The sequence below is a fragment of the Anser brachyrhynchus genome (genome assembly GCF_964034855.1).
Source record: "Anser brachyrhynchus genome assembly, chromosome: 3".
Lineage (NCBI taxonomy): Eukaryota > Metazoa > Chordata > Aves > Anseriformes > Anatidae > Anser > Anser brachyrhynchus.
The window spans coordinates 63,640,827-63,654,770 of NC_137696.1; the positions used below are offsets into that span (position 1 = coordinate 63,640,827).

At 43.4% G+C, this 13,944-nt stretch overlaps 1 protein-coding gene across 14 annotated transcripts in view; it reads left to right on the forward strand.

The window, feature by feature from the left end:
* NHSL1 (NHS like 1) overlaps window positions 1-13,944 on the forward strand; it is a 167,310-nt gene that overhangs the window by 147,141 nt on the left and 6,225 nt on the right. For 10 of the 14 annotated variants that reach the window (XM_080586238.1, XM_080586247.1, XM_080586242.1 and 7 more), the window contains 2 exons: window positions 715-846; window positions 10,338-13,766. In XM_080586238.1, the coding sequence (XP_080442364.1) occupies window positions 715-846; window positions 10,338-13,766 (3,561 nt within the window). The remainder of the gene's footprint in view (window positions 1-714; window positions 847-10,337; window positions 13,767-13,944) is intronic. The other 4 variants (XM_080586245.1, XM_080586250.1, XM_080586244.1 and 1 more) reach the window with 3 other exon arrangements.

Consider the following 13,944-nt stretch of genomic DNA (forward strand, 5'->3'; position numbering starts at 1 on the left):
TAGCAACGTGCACTTCCACATTTTTTCAGCTCTTTCCATTGTATATATGTGTAATCGTTTATAAAATCTCAATTCTAAGCAGCTTCCACTCTGAAATATTTGTGAGATCACGAGATCAGTTTGATCTCTGCATGCTCCCTAGTACTTGTTTGTATTCATGTTAAAAGATCACCACCGGAAATACGATAGACCTGACAGTTTCAGAGAAACATGGTATAAAAAAGAAGTGTCTTGTGTGATTTAATGATGGAGATCTACAAAGAAATTGCAGTAGCTGTTGCCAATAGCAATGTCTGCTCCTGTATAAACCATTGTAATCTTTCATTTGCAGGAGCAGATTTGCTTTTTCCTCAGATTATTATTTAAAAAACAAAAACCAGCACCCCGCAAAACAAACAAACACAATAAAAACAACATACAGGGCCAAATTCAAGCAAGGATTCTGATCACTTGTGGAATTACAGCTGCTCTCACAAGACCTGAAGTCAAATTCCTCTTGAAACTTGCAGTACTGTGTAGTGCATGTGTGTGTCTAAAGCCTTACCGTGGCAGTATGCTGTATCTTTTCCTCCAGTGTAAACTTTCACTGTAGGACCAAGCTAACATCATTTATTAATGCCTTTTTTCATTTCTACAACAAAACTAGTGGAAGAAAGTGCATGATGTCAGCGTGCTTGGAAGTAATGTTGCTTTGCTTGTTCTACCATGTATTAGGGGAGAATTTCGACCGCCAAGCCAGCATTCGGCGGTCTCTAATTTACACAGACACGGTGGTAAGACGGCCGAAGAAAGTCAAAAGGAGAAAGACTATAACAGGAATCCCTGACAACATACAAAAGGAGCTAGGTATGGCTCATCAGAACTGTATTCCATCCACTGTTCATTGTCACTGCTTATCATTACTCGACTAATAACATTACCAGTGCTCATGAAACCAATACAGTCTGATAGCCGATTACAGTTCCAAATACACGTGTGCCTCCTTGCCACCTTGTGCATCTGGAAATTAGGGTCTTTTATCTGTTGACTTCCATCTGCTGAAGGGAACGTGGTATTTTGAAAACGGTTTACTGGTACAATGGAAATCCGCAGGGATATAAGGTTCATAGTTCTTAATGCCTTTCTGGAGACTTGGTCTACTCCCCCAAGATGGTCACTGAAGCACACCTGAAGTGGGCAGGCATTTCAGCTTGCCAAGAATTATCCAATGGAGTGAACTAATTCACTGATGCCTTCCTGAATCTGCTGAGAGTTACATCAACAGCGAAAAACCTGTAAATTTTCCAGCTTATCTTAGATCTAATTGACAGCCTCTCAAGTATCAACATTATTTGATTTGAAGTAATTTACATGTCATCATTAGCTATTGCATATATACCAAAGGAAAAATGCTCAGTCAGTCACATTTACACTACCTCAACCTGTCAGCTTTTCACAGTTAGTAGCATAGATGGTATTCAAAGTTGATGGAACAGTCTGAATTTTGGCAACCTTTCAGACACTTTTTGCAGAACTCTGATGATAGCACTTAGTTATTTTTTAAAAAGATGTTTTAATTTTTCACAGATGATGACTTTACAGATAAAATGATGCCCTTCTGCCTCCCTTCTCTCCTTTTTTTGCAGTAGAGAAAGAATGTCTTAAAATAATCTGGCAGAATATATATATATATTTATTTTTTTTACATGTGCAATCAACTCATTTATTGACTTGTTCGATAAGTTTTACTACCTTGCGTTTTGCATTTCTTTCTTTTTAATTATATTTTCACTTCTTGCTTCTTTGTCTAGATTTTTCAGAAACAAAAGCAAAAATATGCAACTTTTCTGGATGGGTTTGAATAAGCTAGAGAGCTAGGCATAGAGAAAGACAGGAAATAAGCAAGTACATGAACAGCAGTTTGTGACTGGAACTGGAACTATGCTCTTTCAACTGTAATGGGACAGTGCCCTGCCATAGGTATCCTCTGTCTCAAGAAAGCAAATTCACTTGTCCAATCCCTGCATTGAGTCTTCAAGTGGCAACTTTAAGTTTTATTACCTTTGGATCTCACATAATGATTTTATGTCTAACTGCTGCTCTGAGATTTGTCCAAAGCTGTGAGGTGTCTTTGTCGATCTCTTCTTATGGGATGGATGCTGTTTTGTTCCTGCCATAGGGAACTCCTCCTCAAAATGTGTTTTCCCTTCCTCCTGTCCACAATGGACCTTGCTATCTGGCAAGAGACACTTTCCAGGCCTAGAGTCCTCCTGGAGGTCAGAACTTGAATTTATTTCTTGGGACGACAACCATTTATCAGCCTTGCAATCAGCTATAAGCAAGCTCAAAAGTTAAAGTAGATTTGTTCTAATCAAACAAAGCTACATGAAACATGGTATTTGGTTACTCTTAATAAAAGAGTTTTTATTCTTAATAAGAGTTTTTATTCTTAGTAAGCGTTTTTGCCTCTTAAATGCAAAATTGACACTGGGTATCACTTAAACTGTTCATTTTCAGGATTCTTGCAGTGTTCTTGAGTGTGGTATTCTGAAAATTACATACATACCAAGGTCATAGTTTTCACTTTTCTGTAGAGATTTTCTTGACATAGGTAGGACCTACCTTGAGGGCAGAGAGCTGAGCAAAGCAGAGCCCTTTGTTCTAATCTACCTTTTATTACTTTTAGGGGTTCCTGACTCTCTTTCAGGCAGGTGAATTTTGAAATGACTGGCAACTGTACTTGTGTGGATGTGAGGAGAATGCTTCCTGCTGACAGCATCTCTTAAGCTTGGAGGTTACATTCGTGACCAATTCAGACCGATGCTTAATGCTTGAAAACATCAATGGCAGTTTACCTGGTGGAATAAACAGAGAACGCAGTTGGCATCTACGTTAAAAAGAAATCTTCAGTGAATATCTTAAGAGTTTGTGACTTTTGCCAGTCTGTTTGCTAAGGGCAATAGGTTCTGTGGTCTTGATTTTGTTCTTTCATCTCACGCTGAGCACATTTCATGTTGCACTGCTTGAAGGTTTTCCTTGGCTCCTATTTTCAGTGGCGGAAATTCTAGGGCTGACAGTACCTCACTGTAGGAGCTCTCTCTGGCTGGTTCTCTGGCCTACAACCGGCAGGCACGCAGTGCTTCAGCCATCTGCCCTACAGTGGAAGTTGTCCCGAGTAGCTTCATGTTGCTTCTGTGTTGGTTGCGTATCATCCAGACAGCAAAATGTATGCCAGGAAAGCTCTCTGACGGCAGTTTGCATCCTGTTAGCGTGTTGCTTTCCATCACTAGAAACAAAGTGTGTTTGAAGAGTGTCTTCATCTTATAGATGGAAAAACTAGACGTGCTGCAGTGAAGTGACTTTGCTGGAGTCACCCACCAGGCTGCTGGCAAGGCTGGGAATAAATTATATCTCCCTCACCCTTGTTCAGTGCACTTTCTGCCTTTTCTCCCCTGTCACTCCCCAGATATTTCTGTAGCCATCCATTCCCTATTTCTCTTACACTGTCCCAAAACAAACATCGAGTTGTTTTAAAACATTCCACAGTTCATTTGATCGGAACAAGGATCCGGACTAAACTCCAAATCAAGCAATTGCATTGTGCCTATTGACATTCTTCCTGTGGTTTCAGCTGAATAAATCCCTTTGTTTCTCCCCTGAAGCATTGCTGTGAATGGCTACAATATTTACACAAAGATTAAAATCCCTTGGTACACCAAAGTTGCTGTGCACAGGCTAAATAACCAACACGTACAGCAGATTCTTGTTACCTCTTGTTTATTCTTCAGAAGGAAGCAGAAACTTGAGAGAACCTCAAAGCTTCAACCAAGCTTGAACTATTTTCCTTTCTTGCTAGAGAGCCTGGAAGAGCTTCTGCCGGGCCAAGCTGCTGGGGTTCTCCCCCAGCTGCTTTGGCTCCTTTGGAACAAAAAAGGCCAAACAGAAGAGAAATCGTATGCTGATTGCTGGCATGAGCTCAGCGGCCATGGTACCCTCATAGAATTTAGCCAAACATACTGAAAGGAATCATTAACGGTACCCACGAGGCATGTGCTGAAAGTATCTTTAAGCATTCCTACTTTGGAGAATTGTAACACAGCCGTGTTTTCACAGGTGTGTTCCAGCGATGAACCACTCTCTGCAGGGCCTGGAAACTTCCGCATAAAAACGTTGTGTAAATAAAATGCAGTGTGACGGATGTGGTTCTGAGGCAGACTGAGAGTATTAGATGCCTGCTAGTTTAGAGATGCTGGTTATTCTCTCAACGGTTGCTGTCTGACAGCAGGAGCATCTCAGTACTATTTAGCAGAGCAACAGCAAAATAAAAAAAGGTGAAGTATTCTTTCTCTGCCAAACGTAGGAATCAAAAAAGTAGTTTTGCATACCTCTGAATTATCTTTGTTGTCTTGTAGAAAACATATATTCAATAGAACATACATTCAATTTAATTATATATATGTCAGTGGAGTCAATGTTGGATCAAAACTTCAAAAAGGGCAAGAAGCTTTAATTTACTTCACACTTTTGTGCTATGTCAGTTTCTCTGTTCTGTGTTGCTAATATCCGTCATCTCTAGCTCTCTTTTTCAGATAGTACCTTTTATCCAAACCGGTGTTCTCCCCTCAGGCAAGAAGATGATTCTCTTCTCCTTGGTACGGATGAGCAGCTCTCTGGGAGAACCTGTCACAGGCCTTGCTCATATCTCAGCTCCTGGTAATCTTCAGCTTCCCTCACATGTTCTCAGCTCTCCAGACTGAAATAAAGGCAGCAAAATGCCTTCGTGTTTTTATGGTCCCTTCTCTGTGTCAGTGATCTAGGATCTGACTCAGACTAACTATCTTTTTGTGCAGCTACAACTTACCTGATTGCACATGTTACTCCAAAAGTCTGTGCCAGTGCAGACCCAGGTACTGCTGAACAGTTTCTGCTGTCCTGGACTTGCAGCAGGAGCAGGTCCCAGACCATGGTATCTGTTCTGCCACAGACGGTGCAGTTCATCTTCCAAGTAAGCATGTCTCACCAAAGTAGCAGGGAGGAAACCACCTTCAAGTTTTCTACCTTTTGATTTCTTCTTCTTCTGCCAGACATCTTGCTTTTCTTTATTCTAGTGGAAAGTTTCTGTCCTCTTGGTTTACCAAAGAAGGTCTGACAAGTTCATGCTTTGCATATACTTTCCTTGAATGATTTCATCCCCTTTCTTGACCTTTTTTTCAGGTGCAACTCAGGGCCTTTATGGCTGTGTGATTTTTTCCCCATCTACTGTTTTTTTTTTTTTTTTCCAAGCAAAAGGATTCAGAGGGTCAGAACAACCTCATATGCTTTCTTCAACTTGTTTCCCTGCCTTCCATCTTCAGTAGCTCACAAGAGGTTGTCATCTACAGGGCTTTCTGTCAGTCATCAGAATGGATATGACTGACACCTGAATGCTCAGTCCCTCGCCTGCTTTCTTGTGGCACAGCTCAGGATCCCGTTTGGTACTCCTTTGAAATGGTTTATAGGAAACCATTCCACCTCAAACAAATGTGCGCATTTGTGTCCTTTTGATCCTTGGGAACTCAGCTGTTCTCTTGGAGACTCTTCTTAACTGATGTTCTTTTCCAATCAGTCCCTTGGGTGCTAGCAGTGCTAGCAGTCATTCAAACTAAGGGTCCCGCAGGTAAAGGTCCCAGGTACCAGGGGTCCTCCAGGAACACACGCAAGAACCCAGCTATTCGAGGCAAGGAATTCTGCATCCTGGTTCAAGTTGCAACTTTAAACAGTCTTTGGAGAGAAACTCTCAGAGTTATTTTGCCTTTTAACTAATACTATTTTTTTTCAGCTGTAGTTTCTCAACATTGCACCCAGAGCAGAGTATTACAAAGTATGCAAGTATCATCAGCTTTTTGATAAGGGGAATGAAACACAGGGATGTCAGGGATATAATCTTTTACCAGGGGCTGGATGTTCAGTTACCGAAACTAACTAGTTTCACTAATTAGTTTCAATTCCCTATATTTGCATCAGAATTCTCCCTCTCAGGGTGGCAGGGATATATGCAAGGATTCAGGATATTTTTTATCTGGCAGCGTGGAAACGTATTGCAGGATCCTCTGCAATGTTTTTCTCCCCTTTGAGAGATTACAGATGCATGGAGCACAGTGAAAATTCCTGAAATTACCCCGAGCCTGATGTACTTGTCTGTTTCTTGTTGAGCATCTGTTAAAAATCATTGGTATGCAGGCACTAGGGTAAAACAGATGAAGGATCTCTGTTTTCTTGGTGTTTTTTTTTTTTGTAACATTGTGGAAGTTGTGGTGCCTGAACAGTGACTTGGCCAGGTCACCAGGTTTGGAGGAGGATTGCTAGGTGTGGCATGAGAAGAAAGAAGATGAAAGGAACAAATCCTAGGAATGTGCCTATGGCAGAAGAGACAAGTGCTTAGAGTAGAAATGATTAGTCAGAAGTAGTCTGGGAAGAGAGCTTGCTTCTATACACCAGTTGAAACAAGCATGTTCTCTGTGATATCAACACACACTTTATCCTCTCAAATCCTCAGTTTTCCACCCTCCTTTCAATGCACAGAGGACCCTTCTGCTGCAGCAGGCTGCTGGTGCCACCAGATCAGACAGAGTCACGGGGAGACAGTGAGTTTTCTAGGAGCTACCCAGCCCTAGGGATTACATGCAGACCCTTTTTTTTTTTTCTTTTCATCAAATTAGCACAGTCTTAGTCTCTGTCATACCCAGTAACCACCAGAGTCAGGCATATACAGGTTACACCAGCTTTCCCCATCTTGAATTAAGTGCTTGGAGCTCAGGTATGCATTTGAGCCTCTTCTCTGTGTTCTCATGCAGAAAATGTTAAATGTATTGCATACTCCTCTTCTTCCAGGTGGGGGGTGTTCTTTATTTGCTGCTGGGGTCTACACTGAACATGTGCATTAAGGAAGAGCATTTGCCCTTAAAAAATCACTTCAGCATTTTCAGCATAGCAAGAAGTGGGGTAACGAAGAAGAAAGGAGTCCAGATACAGGTCTCCTTTGGTGGACTTTGTGCTGGCTGCAGGGCTGCTGGGCACAGGATAATACAAAATGCAGACAAGAATATTATTATTTTCATCCACATTTATCATACTACCAAACTGCAGCTACTTCTGACTTAGTAACATTCAGCATCTGTAACCTGATGGCCATTTCTGCAATAAGTTCTAGCTGCTGTCTGCTCAGACATTGTCCCTGTAACTAGATGGGTTTGTGGATATTATTCTTTAATTCCAGATTTTTGGTGTTACAGAACTCCTGTAACTTCTGGCTGTTGCTTAATAAGAGGGGTTTTTTTGATAGACATATAATTTTTAATTTAATATTCAAATAACACTGTGAGCTGTCCCATAGAATTGGACTGTTTATCTCTCAGCTTCAGTACTAACAAAGGCAGTTTGATTTTAAGAATTTTTGAAAAAAAAAAAACAAACAACAAACACTATGTTTTTAGTTACTCTAGAAGCAAGTGAAGGCTTTTCAGTACATTTGGAAAATGCAAATAAAATAATCCTTACTGCTGTACTTTGAATTTCACCTAAACCTTAAAACCCTCAACATTTTAAAAGAGCACACAATTCCTCAGTGGTCCTTTGTTTACTTGTTTGTTTTTGAACCAGTTTCCCTGCAGATTTCTGTTGTCCCCCTACGGGAAACAGAGGAAGAAGAGCAATTGTATTATTAAAAAGGGCAAGTAAATCCTTACAGCTTTGCATGAGGTTGTGCATACATGTAAAGCTGAAAACAAAGCTGAAATGATTCAGAATATGCTGCATATCTACAAAAAATAGTTCAGACCTCAAAGTTAATAGCACGAACCATGGAAAGCCCCTTCCCTGAACATATCCCTATTCATACATCTGTTCTAGTAATGAGCACAGGGTAGGGGCTGATGCTCAGCGGCATCCCGCGGTCACTCGCCTTGCCCCCCCGTTAGTGAGCTGCTCCAGCACAGGTTTAGCACGGGCCAGCCAGCAGGCTCCAGGCTTTGCCTGGCCTTGGGTGTGAGGGGATGGTGCAGGAGCTGCTCCAGCAGTCACTTGGGTACAGTCATCCGTACGGGAAAAGGGCCTAGCTTGGATTGACAAGAGTAGGGTCCCTGTCCTCTTCTTTAGCAGCACCGTGGTTTCAGAGATAGCACCATGGTTTAATTTTGTATTTCTCCCATTTTAAAGCATCGTTTGCATTTGCAGTCGTCATTGTGTCCCAATATCACATTCTGGAACTCCTAGTTTTGAAAAGAGGAAAGAGGAGGTTAGCAAGTCCAGTCTTGTGCTGCTTTGCCGTTTGCCTTCCCTAGCAGGAACTTTTTAAAGAAGCATAAACTGTCCATGTGTGTTAAGCTGCTTGTGAGTTGGACTGCATTTAGCTTCCTGTGTGAACAAATAGATTACATGCTGAAATGAGGTTCTCTCAGCCTCAGGTCAGTATGTTACAGTACTAGATGCTGTAGTGCTTACAGCTTCATTCTGCACCAGCCCCCTCACTCTGTGTCGCGTGTGTGCGTGTATTTCACCGTGGTAGAAAGAGGAAAAGTAACCCACCTCTTTGCTTTTTTATGGAACTTAGTACACAAATTTTCATTACCGGATATTTTTAATTGGCTAACAGTTGTTATCAGGCATGTCACAGCTCCAGAAACATTCACAATGTCTGCTTAGATGGTTTCCTCTCTCTTAACCAGAGGGGGACACTGATTCTCTAAAGAAAAATAAAAAGGAAAATGTGGAAAGCAAAAATATTTATTCTTACTGTACTGTTCTTAATAACTGTATACAGGGTATGCAAATAGCTATTTTGATTGGCTGCAGTAGTCCATCTGCTCTGACAGCATCTCATATTAGATTATCCAAGATGTTTGCCAGCATCTGAGTATCTAGCTTTGCTCTAAATCTTTACTAGGAGCAGAAAGAGGCTACATTTTCATGACAGCAAGAGAAATCTACACAAAGCAAACTAAATAGGCTTCAAGCTGCTAGAAGACTACTTATGTGCCTGGGAAAAAGAAGTAAACAATCTTCTTGTGTGTGCTGCTTTCACTCTAGTCTTTTCAGAGCCCTCTTTTCCTTATCCTAAATGCCTCTTGTGGCTGCCAAGAATAAGGATAATTAAATGTCCTTTAAGTGGTGTTTAAAGCTGCACGATAAGAATACCTATCTTCCTGATCCGGTTCCGTACAGTAAATGTAAAGAGTACAGTCCTATTGAGCTGTGCTACCGCATCTCTCCTGAGAGCAGCTTTAAGGTGGAGATTTGAAATAACCAATTTTCCCTTGCAGTGACATGTGCAGCATTCTTACACGCATCTCCAGCAGCATGGCTGCCTCTTGTGTTTGCTATTTATAAAGTGGTGCGACTGAATCGAAAAGCAAGAGCCTTACACAGACTAATTTTAAAGCTGTATTCTTGATTTTAAGGCAGCTACCAATAAAAATGTAAATGTAAAAGAACCTTAGGGTCCTTTCTACTGACCCAGGGATGCTGTATTTTGAATTAAAACAGTTTTTCTATTGTCCTCAAAGTCTGCTTATGCCAATATATCATTATTATTTCATCTTTTAAAGTACAGTTATTTTTGGTTTTCTGGTGGTGCTGACGATGAGATAATCATTAGTACTAGCTGTTTCTTTTCCCCATTTCCTGGAGTTATTCCTCGGTGATAAATAGAAAGCAGTTGTGTGGAGAAATGTTATTTAACGTTTTTCTTTGTAGTGTTGGATCCTATTTCTGTATAAATGTTGTTATAGCATGTGTATTATTTACAGTAAAACAATGCATGTTTCAGTGTGTTAGCCTCCTTTTAGAAGAATGGCAAGACCTGGACAGCTAGCCATGTCTACTGAACATTTTTTCTGAAGTCTAATGCTTTTAAAAAGCAGACATGATTATTCACATTAGTCTCCAGATTTCCTTCCCCTTTTCTTTATTGCACGAGGCATTAGCATGGAAACACACTTCACATTTCTCAGGCTTTTGTCTGTTCCCGCTGCTTTGCCTCCTGGAAGTCAAACAGTGCTACTTGGTTTCTGACATAACTGATTACTATGGAAATTATTACCATGTCATAAAAAGAGGATTTCATGTGTCGAATGTGCGGCAGGAACACAGACGGTTCTGTAAGCAGAAGGTTCTTAGTAATGAGGAAAAAGGGAAGAGAAATGCAGAAAATAAGGAATGCCTGTGCAAAATCCATTGTTACAGATTCTTTTTCAGGAGGCATTACCTTCAAGAGATTGGGGATCAAGCAGATTGCTGATTTTTTGTTGTTGTTGCTTTTAAATGAGTAAGAAGATAAACGTGAATTTGTGCTTCAAGGAATAATTATTTTATTTTGACTCCAGCAGTTGGCACTGGCCAAAGCGATTTCCGAGGGCATTCGATGTATGTCCCAGACCACTGTTCCACGCTAGGGAGACTAGACAGCTATCGCTCTGCTATGCAGCGGTCTGAAACCAAGGACACCAGCTGCCAGACCGAGGAAGTTAAAGTTGTGCCCCCTTCAATGAGAAGAATACGAGCACAGAAAGGACAAGGCATTGCAGCCCAGATGTCTCAGTTCTCCAGCTCATCTGGAAACATGTCGGTGATGAGTGATTCTGCCGCAGTTATATTTGCTTCTCGCCAAAATAGTGACATGGGTTTTCACAGCTTGCCTCGGGCTGGTGCAAGAGTGTCTCTGCAGTCCCTAGAACAGACACAGAGCATCTCTAGGCAGACAGAAGACATTGCTGGCACTTTACCCCACCAGATAAGTAAACTGCAAGTGGATGATGGTGTTGTGCATCTGAGGAATAATCCCACGACAGGGACTGTTTCGCGGCCAAAGTCTCAAGAGGTGAGAAGCTATGACAGTGAAAAGTCCACGAGCCCAGCATGCGTGGTCTCTCCTCATGCCACCTACTCAACGAGCGTCATTCCCAATGCAACGCTGTCATCTTCCTCAGAAGTTATTGTTATTCACACTGCCCAGAGTGCTGGATCATTGGATAATAAAATGGGCGGCTCTGCTGTGTACCCAAAGCCAAGAGACAATCCTGTTGCCAGTAATGCAATAAGCGGGAAAGAAGATCACCATTCTTCAAGTGGTAACTGGAGTGAGAGTAGCTCCACACGTCACTCGCAGACTTCAGACACCATCCCATCTAACACTGTCATGATGCTCTCTCTTGGTGACTCTGCTGTCTCTCTCAGCACTCCTGGAAATGCAGAGGCTGGATCTCAGAGTGCGAACTACGGCTGCAGAAACAATCTTTCTTTACCAAACCAGTCCCAGGACAGCGATGGTAGGAGTGAATCTAGCTATTCAGGGGAGCGAACGCAAGCAGCAGTGAACAGCACAGAGCATTGGCTATACAAGTCTGCGGAAAATAGCGAGACTTCTTCACGCAAGGTGGCTTGTACCACACCAGGCTGTGCCACTCCTGGTAGCAACCTGAGCAGCAGCAGCCTGGAGAGGACGTCGGCCAGAGAAGATTCTACTTCTCTGTATTCTGTGGAGCAGGATGGTTATTACAGCTCCATGCCCGTGGACTCTGGGCTGAAGTCAGACATGCCATGCAATAGCTCTAATGGTTTTGGGAACCCCAGAGACAGCGTGATTAACGTCTTTGAAGGAAAGGAGAAGAAACATCAGGATGACCCGTCGGGCCAAGGTGACAAATCCCTGGTGAGAAACATCTCTCTAAAGAAGGCAAAGAAGCCACCTTTGCCACCATCTAGAACAGACTCACTCAGAAGGGTACCCAAGAAAAAAGCCCAGTCCAACGGACAGGTACTTGATGAAACCCTAATTGCCACCCTCCAGCATTCTCTGCAGTTGAATCTCAAGTGCAAAAACAGCAGCTCCCCTTCCCAGAGCCCCTGCAGCGATTACGAGGATCCCTGGGTGCTGCGCTCTCGCAGCCAAAGCTCGGTCAGTGCAAGCAGCAGCATGATGTCCACCACCGCTCCAAACCTGTACTCCATCTGCACCGTCACCCCCTCCCAGAGCGAAACGAGCAGCATCAAGTCCGAGTATGCCGACCAGTGGGGTTACTACAGCGACTACGCTGCGGTGGCGGATGACCAGGTAAAGTCCCCGGTGACCCATTCTGCCAGTACGTCGTCTGCTCTCAGTGATTACAGCATCAGCCACTTCAGCGATGGCTCGAGGGCTTCTGTGCCACAAGTGCCCGGTGGACTGGCGAAACCAAAGAGCACTTCTCCGGAGAAATCCCACCGAGTCACATCACCATCCAGTGGGTACTCTAGCCAGTCCAATACGCCCACTGCGCTTACTCCAGTGCCTGTACTGTTAAAATCTGCATCATCAGGAAACGGGAAATCCAAGCTGAAACCTAAAGTGCCTGAAAGGAAATCCTCTCTTCTGTCTTCAGTCTCCATTTCTTCATCATCCACTTCTCTTTCTTCAAATACATCTACTGAAGGGAGCATGAGTGTGAAGAAAATGGACCCCACCCCGAGCTCTCCTCTGGATTCTGGTGCACCTCCTCCAACACCTCCTCTCTCAACACCTCCTCCACATTGCCCTGAGCTTTCTCCTCCCTATCCCCCTCCTCCTCCTCCAGCAGAAGTCATGGATCTAGCACTATCGCCAGCCTCTCCTACATTTCCCCCTCCTCCGCCAGAAGCTGATGCAAATTCTTCCTTTGCCCACAGTGTCCAGTGGTTACCACAAGAAACTTCCGTCACTTCATTCTCTTCCCCTGTTCCTCCTCCTACTACTTTCCCCTTAGCTGTCCCGCCACCAGCACCACCTCTTGATCCGAAGCTGACAAAGGGTGCAACGATATACCCACAGTATTCTTTTAAGAAACGTAATCAGGAAGATCCTTGCTACAGCCCAGTGAAACAGCCCTTCAACAAGCAAGATGCATCAAGACCCGTGATGCCCTTAGTAACTACCAAAGCATTGCAAATGGTGCAGCTGAGGTCTGTGAAAAAAGCAACAGAAGGTGAGCCATCACCCGAATCTGCTTCTGAAACCACCTCTCAGGAAAAGGGTACTGTAAGCTCATCATCGCAGTCTTCCCTAAAGCCGTCTCTCTCCCTAAGACTCAGTAACAGCTTAGGTGAAGAGGAGATGAAAACTCATGGCACTTCATTTAAAAACTCAGCCCAAACACTGGCTCAGAGTTCTCCTCTGACTCCCTCTGACAACATACCTGCGCTTGACAGCGATCAAAAATCTGCAAGTACAGTAGGTCTAAGCAGGTCTATCGAAGCTGTTTCAGTGGGGACAGCTACCGAAGACACGCCCGAGTCTCCAGTGCAGAGCAAAGACTTCCATTCTGCCATGTCACCTCAGGGGTCACCAGCATCTCCAGACAAGACTCAGGTCGTATTGCCAAACAAGAAACCACCTCCCATTTCAAAGAAACCCAAACTGTTCCTTGTTGTACCACCTCCACAGTTAGATCTTACAGTGGAGAAAATAGCTGAAGTGAGTGATACTGTCAGAGGCGCACCAAGCCCAACTAAGAGAGACGCTGTGCTTGCACACTGCGAGGAGGCGAGAAATTGTCTTACAGATGGACTCAGCTCTAGCGAGATGGACTCTGGCAGCCTGGTTCCAGAGGGAGGAGCTGCCGGAGTCACCTTCTCCGAAACAGTGGGAGCTAGTGCCTTTGTGGCACAGCCTGCTGCATCACCAGATCAAGAAGAAGCCAGGCAGGAGGAGCAGCCTGCTTTTGACGAAGGAAGCAGTTCAGGCAGCAGCCAAGACAGTGGCAGTAACACTGACGGGCACCTATCTCAAGAGAACGAAAGCGGTGAGTCTGTTCGCTTTGCCTCCTCTTCAGATGTAGCAATAGCTATGTTAAAGAATGTGGGGAGTGAGGATAGCAATCCGAGCAGTCAGATGGTCTTCTGTAGAGAAAAGAAGCTCTTACGGTAGTTAAAGCTAAAAGCCTAAAGAAAGTTGCAGGGATCAGATTAATAATTGATGAC